The sequence below is a fragment of the Protopterus annectens genome, chromosome 13.part0 (genome assembly GCF_019279795.1).
Source record: "Protopterus annectens isolate FY-2018-M chromosome 13.part0, PAN1.0, whole genome shotgun sequence".
Classification (NCBI taxonomy): domain Eukaryota; kingdom Metazoa; phylum Chordata; order Ceratodontiformes; family Protopteridae; genus Protopterus; species Protopterus annectens.
The window spans coordinates 56,898,791-56,914,313 of record NC_056747.1 but is presented as its reverse complement, the minus strand read 5'-3'; the positions used below and the strand labels follow the sequence as shown (position 1 = coordinate 56,914,313).

Below are 15,523 nucleotides of genomic sequence, written 5' to 3'. Positions count from 1 at the left end.
CAGCATGTATAGGACAATATGTTTATCCCATGGATTCTTCTGGTAAGGAACCTTTTTAGGCATTCCAACTGTTGCATATGACTAGTCAGGTACATGCTGAAGAGGGCGTTGTACTCAATGATGGGTCTGATAAGGGATAAGTTAAGCAGCACTATGACTTCCTTGGACTCAGATGCCATGCCTCTACTTATAAGCTGGGTGACAATAAAGATGTTGATGGAGTTGTGTAACACCATCATAGGCTAATAGGTGAGTATTAGGCTATTGATCACAGGGAGCTTTTGTAAGCTTAGTCATGCTTCCCAAAGGTGAGAATTAAACCCTGAACCTTGTGTCTGTAAGGTAAACACCTTAACCATATGTTAAACTCCAACCTCTCTGATTAAAGAGGGAAAAAAGACACTATAATCCTATAATCCTTTCATCTTTCCATCACTATACTCATATAGCTGTTCCACTCCATCTTGCCATAACAACGGTATGAGCACTTACTCTGCCTGCTAAATCTCAGCTACTAACACCTACAAACCAATAACATTTAGTCATATAACTCCACCATCAATGTAAATAATTTTACACAACGTCCAAGTGTATAAAATGTAAATAATACTTGAACTGTTGAGATCATATTTTCTTCAATGCAGTGTGGCTGTGTGTACTCTGTACTAATGTTAATTTCTGATATTTTACTCTACTGTAACTGTATTTTACTGTATATTATGTGTTATTTTTCTTGTATGATTTTGTAATATATGTGGAGCTTTTCTCCCAGGGCCTACACTGAAAATGGGCTCACCTAGGCCCAGTAGACCCTCCCGGTAAACACATGCAATAAATAAATAAACATAAATAATAATGGTAGGCTTGTGGTAGTAAGAAGTTATTGTCAAGGGAGGAGAATTGTCCTGGCATGTGTTTATATTCCATCACAAACTGGTATTATGGACCTTAAGAAAATTTGGGGAGAAATCATTAGCTTCCAGCAGGGAAAATTATTTATACATGAGGACTGGAACTTGATTTACAATAGTGAGGCTATATTAGGAGGGGCATAGAAGGAAAACATAACAAAAAGGGTAGAAAACATATGTGAATATTTGCTGTGGAAGATGTAAATTCAGGAACAGGAACTTGGGCAGAATTTATATATTATTCCCCAAGTTGCAATCACTAGGCTACACTAGATAGAAATTATATTTCACAGGAGCATGCACATTTCATTGAAAGCTTCAGCACATATTGATAGACATGGCTCAATGTGGTTTTGTGTGGGACAGGAAAACATTTGACAATATTAACAGAAGAATGATGCTCCAGTGGAAAGCATAATGCAAGAAAATAACGCTGCAGTTGATGGATTTCAGTTCAGAGAAAGCTGTGATTTCTTGAGTAAGGCAGTGGAAGTATTTGCATTTCTTGATACAATAATAAGGTTAATTAGGAGGATATCTGAAGAATGAGAGGCAAGAATTAAAGTGGGAGAGATCCTCTAGAGTAAGTTCTGTTTGAACCAGGCCGTGGTCCCCTATTTCCCCTTTGTTATTTGCTTTATATTTAGAGCTATCAGCAAAAAGACAATAAGGGGCTCAGAAATTCAAGGATATAATTGATATGGTAATCTAGAAAAATGGATTTGTTAAGATAAATTATTATTTAATACCTGATATAGCCAGAAAAGGGCTTTTCTGTGCTGCAGACCATTTTGAGAAAATGTCAAGTTTTTTCAGGATATAAAATTAAATATTCAAGTGTATGGATTAAAAATACTTCTGCTATGGCAGCTAAGGATATGTGGGAAGAGACTAAACAAAAGGTCATACAAAAACTGAAAAAATGGAAGCTCTTGTTTATGAATATGGATAGTAAGAGCCAAGTAGTCAAAATGTTTTGCTTTACATACAGGTCTGGTATATTTTTATCAACCAGAGGAGAAATTATGGACTATAAAGAGGTGAAGGACTTGATCTTCAGAGGGGAAGAAAGTCAGACTTAATTGAGATAAGCTGATCCTGCCCAATGTACAATGTTATTTAGGATTACCTGATTTGTATGTATATTTTAAAGCTAAGCAGTTGAGGCTGATGTGCACAACACATGCAGAGAGTTTTAAATCAAAGTGCTAAGGGGTGATGTTAAAGCAGGTGCTAAGGGGTGATGTTAAAGCAGGGTGGGAATTCAAGAAATAAGGAGACAGTAGGATTTTGGATGCAGATCCATAAGGAGAATAACAACAATGTAGAGTACTATATTCATAAAGTAGAAGAAAGTATTCCAAGAACTAAGTCAGTGTGGGAATGGAGAAAGGAGATTCTGCCGATAGGGATGACTGCAAGTAGTGGGTACAGAAAATAGCAAAAGGGGGCTGGAATGTACTGGAGAAAACTGGCATAGAAACCAAGATTTTGGGAGCAAATAACTAGAGAGAGAAAGGTAATAGAATGGAATGAGGCCAGCCAGACATTTGAATTGCATGTTAAAGACTTCCTTCCCTACCAGAGATTGATATCAGAGTATATGCAAAGAGAAAGGGATAGGCGTATCCTAAGTGAAGGACCCTCTCTGGTAGAGCTTTTAGTCAAGTCTAGAACAAAAGCTGCTCTTAAAAAGGGATAATTAGTACAGCATAGAAAATATTGCAGGATACCTCTAAGAATCAATCAAAGGAGGTTAGAAAGGAGACTGGAAAGCAATTTACAAAGGAACAATTGAAGGACATATTTATGGCTCCAGAGTATACAATAAAGTCAAGATGGTTAAGGATATTTGCTTGGAAGTGACTGTATAGATAGTTTTATAGCCCGGGCAGACTTCAAAGAAATGTTCAGGTAGATAGCAAATGCTGGAGGTGTGATTGGGAAGAGTGAGGTACCTGGGAACATGTTTTTTGGGAAGAGTAATGAGTTGGCAGATTTTAAAACTATCCTACAGAGTGCTCTGTCAAAAATATCGGGAAAGCAATTGGCTGTAACTAAGGAAATGATTCTTTTGAGCTTGGACACAGGATGTTAACTGCATATAAATAGAGATGTACAACACTTTGCCACACCTTACTGTGAATGATGACAACACATCCTTCCACTCACAGGGCATCTCATCGATGGACTTGATTTAGGTCATGGTCCTTCAGTGGTCTACCAGTCCTAGAAGGTACCCCAAGTCCTAGTGCAACAAGCCAGAGGAGTTGCCATAGGGCATGGTCATGCAGTATTACTCCACCCCATTGCAGGAGGAAATAGTTAATAACGCAGACTACCCATTACCTCAAAACCCCATTCCTGCCTCCTTTGACATTGCTCATCCATCCACAGTGTGTGTCTGTGTTCATACTCCTATATGATTGTGTCCCTAGTCGCATGTGTGACCATAACCCACTCCAATCTCCCTCCTGTGAGGTAAATGTGGGAATGTCTGATGCACAGTGTGGATGGACCATACACTGACCAGTAAAACCTGATATTAACTCTGCATGTAGCATGTTTATTCTGTATGCCACTGCAGTGTCTCTTTGTGCTCTTCTTAGGGCCTATATAATGGGACTAGATGCCATTGGTTTACCTGTGGTGCTCTTCATTGGCCATAGTGCTGTCCGAGGAGGTGTTATGCAGTTCTTGGTTGCTGCTATTTGACCTCATTTTCATCAGATGATGATGTTGTCCTCGCATCCATGTTTGCAGTGTGTATGTGTGCATGGTCTGACTTTAACAGTAATCTAAGGCTGCCCCACCTGTTCCCTCCACAGCATATTGTGAAGTATGCAACAGACTAGGAACATTTTGCAGATTATGTCATGGTCTAACTAGTGTGCTCCATCCCACATATTAAGGCAGAAGAAGCAGGCTTTTAGTAGGCTGAGCAAATTCTTCTATGATTTCGTGTGTGTGTGTGTGTGTGTGTGTGTGTGTGTGTGTGTGTGTATATAGGTGGGTGGGTACTGAGCTCATGCATGTGTGTGCATTTCTCTGTGTACACTCGTGTGTGTGTTTTCGTGTGTGTGTGTGTGTGTGTGTGTGTGTGTGTGTGTGTGTGTGTGTATGTGTGTGTGTATGTGTGTGTGTATGTGTGTGTGTATGTGTGTGTGTGTATGTGTGTTTGTGCATGTCTGTGTGTGTATGTGTCTGTCTGTGTGCGTGTGTGTAGGTGGGTGAGTGGTGTGGTGCATTTCTCTGTGTACAAGTGTGTGTGTGTTTGTGTGTATGTGATTGAATATCCAAGATCACCTGTGCATTTGTGTGTGTGTCTGTGTTCATGGAGTTTGACCACGTGTTTTTGTTGCTATACAGGATTCATAAGCAAGGGCTCTAGCAGTTATCTACTGTTCAAAATGTTGGGGATGTTATTACATTTGGACACACTATATATGAAATGGTATACATTTATTTTACCCACAGTTCTTGCACTGACCAGTCAGATGGCTTGTGGAATGTTGTTATACAGGAAGCAGTGATACAGCTGACACATCTGTCACACATGTACGGGCATATTGGTTATGGTCCCGCGTGTGTCATACACCACCTGACTTCACAGAACTGTAGCCCTTCCAGTTAACTATTTTTTGTGACTTTGTGTCAGCTGGAGCCTTTATTGCAACATGTGTGCAGGAATGCAATGTTGTAGAAAGCTCATATCATGTTAGCTCTCTCTTGTGGTGGGCAAGGAAATCTCTCTATATTGAAGCATTATATTCAGAAGCCTGTTGAGTATCCTAGACGGGGAGGCCTGTGAAATACACAGTGAGTCCCCTGTTAGTGTCTAAAAGGTCCCTCTTGCTAGAATAGAAAAAGCTGGATATACCGTAGATTCTATAGGTATAGAAGATCACACATTTCTGTAGATTCTGTATGAGCCTTGCACATGTCCACCAAGTGGCCCATGGGATCTACTGTAAAGCATCAATGTTTTCTCAATCAGAGAAGGTGTGAAATGTCAGTCAGTGGCAGTAATTTTTCTGCTGATGCCATTCACCACCTCATGCATAACTGCGTCACGTCATGGAGCTGTATCCTGATGCCATTCACCACCTCATGCATAACTGCGTCAAGTCATGGAGCTGTATCCTGATGCCATTCGCCAGCTCATGCATAACTGCATCACGTCATGGAGCTGTATCCTGATGCCATTCGCCAGCTCATGCATAACTGCATCACGTCATGGAGCTGTATCCTGATGCCATTCGCCAGCTCATGCATAACTGCGTCACGTCATGGAGCTGTATCCTGATGCCATTCACCACCTCATGCATAACTGCGTCACGTCATGGAGCTGTATCCTGATGCCATTCGCCAGCTCATGCATAACTGCGTCACGTCATGGAGCTGTATCCTGATGCCATTCGCCACCTCATGCATAACTGCGTCACGTCATGGAGCTGTATCCTGATGCCATTCGCCACCTCATGCATAACTGCGTCACGTCATGGAGCTGTATCCTGATGCCATTCGCCAGCTCATGCATAACTGCGTCACGTCATGGAGCTGTATCCTGATGCCATTCGCCACCTCATGCATAACTGCGTCACGTCATGGAGCTGTATCCTGATGCCATTCGCCAGCTCATGCATAACTGCGTCACGTCATGGAGCTGTATCCTGATGCCATTCGCCAGCTCATGCATAACTGCGTCACGTCATGGAGCTGTATCCTGATGCCATTCGCCAGCTCATGCATAACTGCATCACGTCATGGAGCTGTATCCTGATGCCATTCGCCACATCATGCATAACTGCGTCACGTCATGGAGCTGTATCCTGATGCCATTCGCCAGCTCATGCATAACTGCGTCACGTCATGGAGCTGTATCCTGATGCCATTCGCCAGCTCATGCATAACTGCGTCACGTCATGGAGCTGTATCCTGATGCCATTCGCCACCTCATGCATAACTGCGTCACGTCATGGAGCTGTATCCTGGTACGTGACTAATTCTGCTACTCCTAGTAGTTCTTCTGATTGTAACTCTGCTCTGCAGTTTCCTCCACATACATGTACGAACCATGAGTGTGCTCTGCTTGCATACATTTACATATCATCAGGACCAAATATCACTTTCCACTTTCAATTGCATGTCATTATCTGATTAATCAAGAAAAAATTCACCACTAGGGCCAAGTGAGCACCAAAACACAACAATAATCCAAAGTTCATGAAGTATCACAAGAAGACCACCAAAGAATAGTGTAAAACATGTTTTAATTTCCACTTTTGTAAACCACTTCTTTAGAACATGTTCTAAAGAAGTAGTTTACAAAAGCTGAAATTAAAATTTTTTACGCTATACTTTGGTGGTCTTCTTGTGATACTTCATGAACTTTGGATTATCTGATTAATAGCATATTTCTTTTGCAATGCATTTGTATTTATTGCACTGTAGTACAGCGTTGGACGATGACTCACTATCGATCTTTGCCTGGTTGTGCATTCTCATTTCTTGCACAAGTGCATGTTGCATATCACTCATTGTCTATGGATCTGTACCCTCATGCACTTTGGTATGACAGTAAAAAGGAAGCAGAGATTAAAATGACTTCCCATTCTTTTGCATCCAGCAGGGCATGTTCAATGTGTTTGCAGAAAGCTTGCTTTTGAATCCCACCCTCCTGGTCACATTTGCAGTGTAAAATATAAATTACGTTTACTTTTGCAAAGAAAGGCATGTCCAGCATTGTGCATGTTGAAGACAGTGCTGATACGGCACTGATACGGCCTGTTTCCTAAATAGCTAACCAGTGTAAATGGCAAACAACTTGCTGATATTGTTGTCATCCTGGTATTCATGGTAACTTATTTGGAGCTTGTTAATTTACAGAATTAAATTTTGATTAATTCCTGATTTAAGAAAGAGCAAGAAATACCTATGTTTGCTCAAAAAACTAATGTAGTCAAGAATTACCACAGCTTGAAAAATATGTGTTTGCCTAAATGTAGTTGTGTAAAATATCATTATCTGAACTTGTGGTTATGGAATAAGGTGATGAAATGCAGTTTTCCTCACAGAATACACAAGGAGGCATAAATAAAAACTCTGTTGAGAAACATTTGTTCTTCTCTTCCTGTTTATGGTTTCCTTTAAGAAATGGTATATGTAGTGAACAATGTTCATCAAAGCTTTTTTATATAGCTAACTTATAAACTATCCCAATATTCATGTATCATATTACATTGACTTTTAATATGGCTGTAAAGTGCTTTGTATGTTAATGAGACATTAACATAGCAAGACATTTTTTAATGGATCACGTTTGGATCTTGAATAACAGATGCAACATAATGCAGTGCAAGTGATTTGTTTTCTGAATCTGAACATTTTCCAGCAGTCAGAAATATGTGCCTTTTTATAGTGTAAATGACTTATGTATATTGTTGCGGTTACTGAATATTTGTATTTTTATTATTAAGCAACGAAAGAGCTTTCCCTTTTTCAGTAATGTTTACAATATGCAACTTGTTGGGGTTACATGCTTTCCATCTTTATGTATGTTATATATCTGAGCATCACAGAGCATACTTTTTTTAAAGACTGTCCACTATCTTTCATGTGTGCTTTTGTCATTCATAGGTCTCACGATAATAATTATCTTAATCGCAACTGTCGTCACTTTCATCACGGGGCTTTCTACTTCTGCCATAGCTACAAACGGATTTGTACGTGGAGGTAATGATACTCTTTTAACTATTGCTTCCTGTTTTGATTATTTTTATGACAGAAGGTTTGGTGGAGAAATCAATTATTTCATCTTTTGATATCAGATCTGTACTGCAGAAATATCACAACCTTATTGCAGTTTTTCACTTAAACATGTAATGTTTCTGTTGATAAGTGTAACACTCACAATATGAAGGGCTATGGCCCCGTACCCTCTTCCACTTATACATATATATCAATATATATCATCATCATCATCAGCCCCCTTTTCCCATTTTTCTACATGGGGTCGGGGTATCGTGTTAACTGTTGCTAACTCTCTCAATTCAGTGCCACACTGTTGCCTTCTTCAACACTCATCCCTGACTGTCACAGATCTTCTTTCACACAATCCATCCACCTCTTTGCTGGACATCCTCACTTCCTCTTACCTTCTTCCTGTTTGTCCCAAATCTTCCTCACCAGATTGTCTTCTGCTTTTCTGCATGTGTCCATACCACCATAATCTGTTTTATTTGATCTTTTCTGCAATTGGAGATACTTTGGCTTCTGCTCTTCTGTCCTTATTTCTTTGTCTGTCCCACAGTGTGCATCCTATCACCTTTCTCAAGCACTTCATTTCCATCACCTCAAGCTTCTTTTTACTGCCCAGGTTTCTGTACCATACAGTAGTACTGGTCGCACCGGTGTCTTGTACACCTTACTTTTCAGCTTCTTTGGCATTCTTCTGTCATAGACTATGCCTGACACTCTGCAGCTCCTCTGATTCTAGCTTTGACCTTCTACCTCTATTCTCAGCTTCTTCTGATTTCCCCTATTTGCTGCCATTACTACCGTCTTATCTGTACTCAGTTTCATCCCATGTGCCTTCAGTTTTGCATTCCATTCTCCTATCCTTTGCTGAAGTTCCATGTCAGAGTCAGCCTGTAATGCCACAATGTCTGCATACAGCAACTTTGTTGATCTGTCCCCTCCAACCTCTTTGCTAATGTAGTCCATCACCAGTATGAACAGCAGTGGCTCAGAACTGAACCCTGATGTACCCCCACTCCCACTGGGAACCCCTCTGTGAGGCTGAACACTTTTCTTACTTGAATCATTGGATCCTTTTACATAGCCTGCACTAATTCTACCAATGTTTCTGGGACTTCAAACTGCCAAAGTACTGCCAAGATCAGCTTTCTTGGGACCTTGTCATATGCTTTCTCCAAGTCTAGGAATGCCCAGTTGGACTCTCTCCTCATCTCTGTCTTGATCTTAAGTATTTGTCTGAATGCAAACATCGGATCTATTGTGCTGCATCCTGTTCTAAATCTGAACTGCTCATTTCCCATCTTACTTTCTACTACTCTGCATATACATTTATCAATCACCCTCTCCAGAACTTTCATGCAATGTGATAGGAGTTTGATGCCTCTGTACTGCCCACAGTTGTGGATGTCCCCATTGTTCTTGCACACTGGCACGAGTATGCTTATTCTCCAGTCATCTGGGATATGCCTTTCTCTCCACACTGCTATTACTCCCCTCAGGAGCCATTTCTACCCTATCTCACCCAGCATCTTTATCATACCTGCTGTGACCTCACCTGAGCCTGCTGCTTTCCCTGACTTCATTTCTTTAGTGCTGCTCTTACTTCTAGGGTGGGCTTCTCTTCTTCTCTCATCGTAGGCTGTTTCTGGAGAAGTCCAACATCTGTGGGTTTTCTTCATTCAGAAGCTACTGGAAATACTCCTTCCATCTGCCTTTGATGTCCTGCGGACTGGTGAGCAGGTTGTTTCTGGGATCCCTTATGAAGGGTGTCTGACTATCTTTTTTATCTTTCTGTGTTTGCCTTGCAACCTTATATAGTTTCTTTATGCCACCTACTGAGTCACTTTCCAGAAGTTGGTAGAGCACCTCTGATGCCTTATTCTTTGCTACTGCAACTTCTTTCTTAGTTAGCCAACAGTAGTCCTTCCTAGCTTGGTCAGTCTTTTCTATCTCCCATTTCTTCCTGCACTCCTTCTTTCTTTTGATGACTTCTTGGACTTCTGCGTTCCACCACCAGCTTTCCTTATGTACCTTATTTCCGTACCTGGCTCAGCCACATATCTTTTCTGTAGTCCTAAAACATGCTGTTTTTGGTGCTCCCATTCTTCTTCAACTCCACCTATTTCCTCCTCTTCTTGGGGTGCTAAAGCCCTGAGTAATTCCTTGAACTGTTGTACCTCAACTTCAAGGTCATCAGCCTGGTCTCTGATGACCTTAGGGCCTTCTCTCACCAATGCTTGCAGCTAATTGTGGCAAGTAGTGGTTCATGCTATGGGATGACTGTTTCTCTGGGGATGACTTTGCAATCATGGATTCTACCCCAGTGCCTTTTCCTTACTAGGAGGAAGTCTACGTGAGTTGCATGTTGGCTACTCTTGCATGTGATCTTGTGAATGTTTCTCTTTCTGAACCATGTGTTGGCTACTATCAAGCAATTTGCCAGACAGAAGTCTAGAATGGCTTCACCTTCTTTATTCCTGTTGTCCCACCCATGCGGACCCAGGCAGTCCTCATATCCAGTTCTGTCTGTCCCAATATATGCATTCAAAACACCCATTATCACCACCAATTCATGTTGACCTGTTTTATTTAGTAGGTCCTGCAACTACTGTCTGAATGCACTCTTTTCCTCACTATCACAACCCTGCTGTGGGGCACAGGCTGATATTATGAATACTGCCCTATCATTACCCTGCAGTCTGATTGCCATGAGTCTGCCATTAATGCTGATGATATCCCTCACTGCCTTCTGAAGCCTCTCTCACCACAATTCCTACACCATTTCTTGCCTGCCCTCCACCCGAGTAGTAGAGTCTGGATCCCAAGCCAAGTGGCTTTGCTGCACTGCCCTTCCATTTTGTCTCTTGGATACATAGGATGTCCAGCCTCCTCTGTATCATGACGTCATTCACTTCCAGGCTGCATGTTGTCTGTGAACCTATATTAAGCGTAGCAATTCTCAGTTCATGTTTGGCAGGTGGTTGGTTTTACATCCAGATTTCTCTCAACATAGCAATCCCAGGTAACCCAAGATGGGCAACTAGACATCAGCTAGCCAGTAGCTTATTGACCCAGGGCTGCTGGGCTGTATGGCGGGAACACACTGGCCAATAGGGGCACATATACTCCTCCCACTGTTAACAAGGGTCCCTGCCGTAGGTTCAGAATAGGCCGGGTCCTTAACCCAGTGATAAACTCGTAACTACCTATGCCCATTTTGGCGACATTAGTCAACATGACCGAATCACCTAGAGCCATATTTACACCAAGTGGCTAGCCCTGCATATGGAGTGCAGTCTGTGATGTATGTTCTCCTATCTTGAGGATACTGTGCACCACAGTAGATGCCAATATTGGTTGGTCTGTACAACTATTCCCCCTATAGGGGACCATGTAGAGTCTCTGCTGCTGTCCACAGCTCCAAGTATATATATATATATATATATATATATATATATATATATATATATATACCTAATACTAATAGTGGATCCACAGAAATGTCAATGTGCTTTACGTTGGCATAATTATGTTGACAAAAACACATCAAGATACTACAGTATGTGTTGCTATTCTTTTCCTTAGAACATGCAATGAAAAGTAAAGTGATTTTGCAGAGGAGCAAGTTCCCTTGCACCCCTGACATGGGATGCTGTGCCCCCACACCCTCTTCTAATAATATATACAAACTCTGAGATCTCACAGTCCCCAGATATAGGGAAAATCCCCCTACCCTGAGGATTTTGATCACACACAGCTGGCGACCATCATAGGTCAACAATACACAGGTTGACCATCTACAATTACAATTTAGTGTGAAATTCCTGGTATGACACAAACGTCATCAATGATCTGCGTGTTGATCACCAGTTTAGCGATAATAATGCTAGTATCAGATTAGCCCACTTACAAAGGTAAATGCTTTTTCCAAGTCACTGTTTTTACACTGAATATAACATATAAATGATTCAATATTGTAAATAAATAAGTTCAGAGTAATGATGAGTGTGGAAGAGAGGTGAAGAAGAGAGTACAGGCAGGATGGAGTGGGTGGAGAAAAGTGTCAGGAGTGATTTGTGACATATGAGTACCAGTAAGAGTGAAAGGAAAGGCCTCAAGAGGGTAATGAGACCAGCTATGTTATATGGGTTGGAGACAGTGGCATTGACAAAAAGGCAGGAGTCTGAGCTTGACGTGGCAGAGTTAAAGATGTTAAGATTTGCACTGGGTGTGTTGAGGATGGACAGGATTAGGAATAAGTATATTAGAGGGTCAGCCCAGGTTGGAAGGTTTGGAGATAAAGCCAGAGAGGCAAGATTATGTTGGTTTGGACATGTGCTGAGGAGGGATGCAGAGTATACTGGGAAAAAGATGCTAAGGATGAAGCTGCCAGGAAACAGGAAAAGAGGAAGGCCTAAGATAAGGTTTATGGATGTGGTGAGAGAGGACATGCAGGTGGTTGGTGTGACAGAGCAAGATGCAGAGAACAGGAAGAAATGGAAACAGTTGATCTGCTGTGGCGACCCCTAAAGGGAGCAGCCGAAAGAAGAAAAAGATAACATATAAATAATACTAAACTACCTGCTACTAGTAAAAATCACTGTGATTCCCTGACTTTCATTTAATTCATTTTCAAAATGCACATACTGTCTATCTGAAGTGCATTTTTGACCTTTACACATCTAAACATGTCCAAGTTCTGCTGATTATTTGTCTCGGTATCATGGAGTACAGCATGTTTACGTTAGGCAGTTGATGAGTGTCCTGTTAAAGTAACAGGGCAAGAACTATGCAGTGATGAAAAGTGAGTTGCTATGTTGTAACACTTCTGACTGATGGTGAAAAGTGGGATGCTGTGTTGCAACACCCCTGACTGACATTCACTGGTGAAGTAGCTGACAGCATGGTGTCTGGGTGGTGGTGCTTTGTCAGTCCTTATTCACTGGAGAATGTTCAGGAGCTGATAGGATGGTGTCTGGGTGATGGTGTTTTGTCAGTAATTATTCACTGGGGAATGTTTAGGACCTGATAGCATGGTGTCTGGGTGGTAGTGTTTTGCCAGTACTTATTCAATAGGGAATGTTTAGGATCTGACAGCATGGTGTCTGGGTGTTGGTGCTTTGTCAGTAGTTATTCACTGGGGAATGTTTAGGAGCTGATAGGATGGTGTCTAGTTGGTGGTGCTTTGTCAGTACTTATTCACTGGGGAATGTTTAGGAGCTGATAGGATGGTGTCCAGGTGGTGGTGTTTAATCAGTAGTTATTCAATGGGGCATGTTTAGGAGCTGATAGCATGGTGTCCGGGTGGTGGTGATTTGCCAGTAGTTATTCACTGGGGAATGTGTAGGAGCTGATATGATGGTGTCTGGGTAGTGGTGCTTTGTCAGTACTTATTCACTGGGGAATGTTTAGGAGCTGATAGGAAGGTGCCCGGGTGGTGGTGCATTGTCAGTACTTATTCACTGGGGAATTTTTAGGAGCTGATAGGATGGTGTCCATGTGGTGGTGTTTAATCAGTAGTTATTCAATGGGGAATGTTTAGGAGCTGATAGCATGGTGTCCAGGTGGTGGTGATTTGTCAGTAGTTATTCACTGGGGAATGGTAGGAGCTGATAGGATGGTGTCTGGGTGGTGGTGCTTTGTCAGTCCTTATTCACTGGAGAATGTTTAAGAGCTGATAGTATGGTGTCCGGGTGGTAGTGGTTTTTCAGTACTGATTCACTTCAGAATGTTTAGGAGCCGATAGGATGGTGTCTTGGTGGTGGTGATTTGTCAGTACTTATTCACTGGGGAATGTTTAGGAGCTGATAGAATGATGTCTGGGACATGGTGTTTTTACAGTACTTATTCACTTGGGAATGTAGGAGTTGATAGCATGATGTCCAGGTGGTGGTGCTTTGTCAGCACTTATTCACTGGGGAATGTTTAGGAGCTAATAGGATAGTGTCCAGGTGGTGGTGCTTTGTCAGTACTTATTCACTGGGGAATGTAGGAGCTGAAAGGATGGTGTGTGGATGGTGGTGTTTTGTCAGTAATTATTCACTGAGGAATGTTTAGGAGCTGATTAGATGGTGTCCAGTTGGTGGTGATTTGTCAGTAATTATTCACTGGGGAATGTTTAGTAGCTGATAGAATGATGTCTAGGTGGTGGTGTTTTGTCAGTCCATATTCACTGGGGAATGTATAGGAGCTGATAGGATGGTGTCTGGGTGGTGGTCATTTTTCAGTAATTATTCACTGGGGAATGTATGAGCTGATAGGATGGTGTCTAGGTGGTTGTGCTTTTTCAGTACTTATTCACTGGGGAATGTTTAGGAGTTGATAGGATGGTGTCTGCATGGTGGTGATTTGTCACTAATTATTCACTGGGGAATGTTTAGGAGCTGATCGGATGGTGTCCAGTTAGTGGTGATTGGTCAGTAATTTTTCACTGGAGAATGTTTAGGAGCTGATAGGATGGTGTCTAGTTGGTGGTGTTTTGTCAGTCCTTTTTCACTGGGGAATATATAGGAGCTGAAAGGATGGTATCTCAGTGGTGGTGATTTGTCAGGAATTATTCACTGGGGAATGCAGGAGCTATCTGAGTGGTGATTAGTCAGTAATTATTCACTGAGGAATGCAGGAGCTATCTGAGTGGTGGTGATTTGTCAGTAATTATTCACTGAGGAATCTAGGAGCTGATAGGATGGTGTCCAGGTGGTGGTGCTTTTTCTGTACTTCTTCACTGGGGCATGTTTAAGAGCTGATAGGATTGTTTCCTGGTTGTGGTGCTTTGTCAGTCCTTATTAACTCAAGAATGTTTAGGAGCTGATAGCATGGTATCTGAGTGGTGGTGCTTTGTCAGTAGTTATTTACTGAGGAATGTTTAGGAGCTGATAGGATGGGGTCCTGTTGGTAGGGCTTTGTCAGTACTTATTCTCTGGGGATTGTTTAGTAGCTGATAGCATGGTGTCTGGGACATGATGTTTTTCAGTGGTAATTCACTGGGAAATGTAGGGACTGATAGCATGGTGCCCAGGTGGTGGTGCTTTGTCAGTACTTATTCACTTGGGAATGTTTAGGAGCTGATAGGATGGTGGCCAGGTGGTGGTGTTTTGTCAGTCCTTATTCACTGGGGAATGCAGGAACTGATAGGATGGTGTCTGTATGGTGGTGCTTTGTCAGTCCTTATTCATTGGGAGAATATTTAGGAGCTGATAGGATGGTGTCCGGTTGGTGGTGCTTTGTCAGTACTTATTCACTGGGGAATGTTTAGGAACCAATAGGATTGTGTCTGGGTGGTGGTGCTTTGTCAGTACGTATTCACTGGGGAATGTTTAGGAGCTGATATTGTGGTGTCTGGGTGGTGGTGCTTTGTCAGTAGTTACTCACTGATGAATGTGTAGGAGCTAGTAGGATGGTGTCTGGGTGGTTGTGCTTTGTCAGTACTTATTTACTGGGGAATATTTAGCAGCTGATAGAATGGTGTCAGGGACATGATGTTTTTCAGTGGTAATTCACTGGGGAATGTAGGGACTGATAGCATGGTGCCCAGGTGGTGGTGCTTTGTCAGTACTTATTCACTTGGGAATGTTTAGGAGCTGATAGGATGGGTGGCCAGGTGGTGGTTCTTTGTCAGTACTTATTCACTGGGGAATGTATGAGCTGATAGCATGGTGTCCACATGTTGGTAATTTGTCAGTCCTTATTCACTGGGGCATGTTTAGCAGCTGATAGCATGTTGTCCGTATGGTGGTGATTTGTCAGTACGTATTCACTGGGGAATGTTTAAGAGCTGATAGGATGGTGTCTGGGTGGTGGTGTTTTGTTAGTAATTATTCACTGGGGAATGTAGGAGCTGATAGGATGGTGTC

At 42.0% G+C, this 15,523-nt stretch overlaps 1 protein-coding gene across 1 annotated transcript in view; it reads left to right on the top strand.

Annotated features, from left to right (window-relative positions):
• LOC122787830 (solute carrier family 12 member 2-like) overlaps window positions 1–15,523 on the top strand; it is a 1,020,929-nt gene that overhangs the window by 113,014 nt on the left and 892,392 nt on the right. The window contains exon 4 of the mRNA XM_044054742.1: window positions 7,551–7,646. Within this exon, the coding sequence (XP_043910677.1) occupies window positions 7,551–7,646 (96 nt within the window). The remainder of the gene's footprint in view (window positions 1–7,550; window positions 7,647–15,523) is intronic.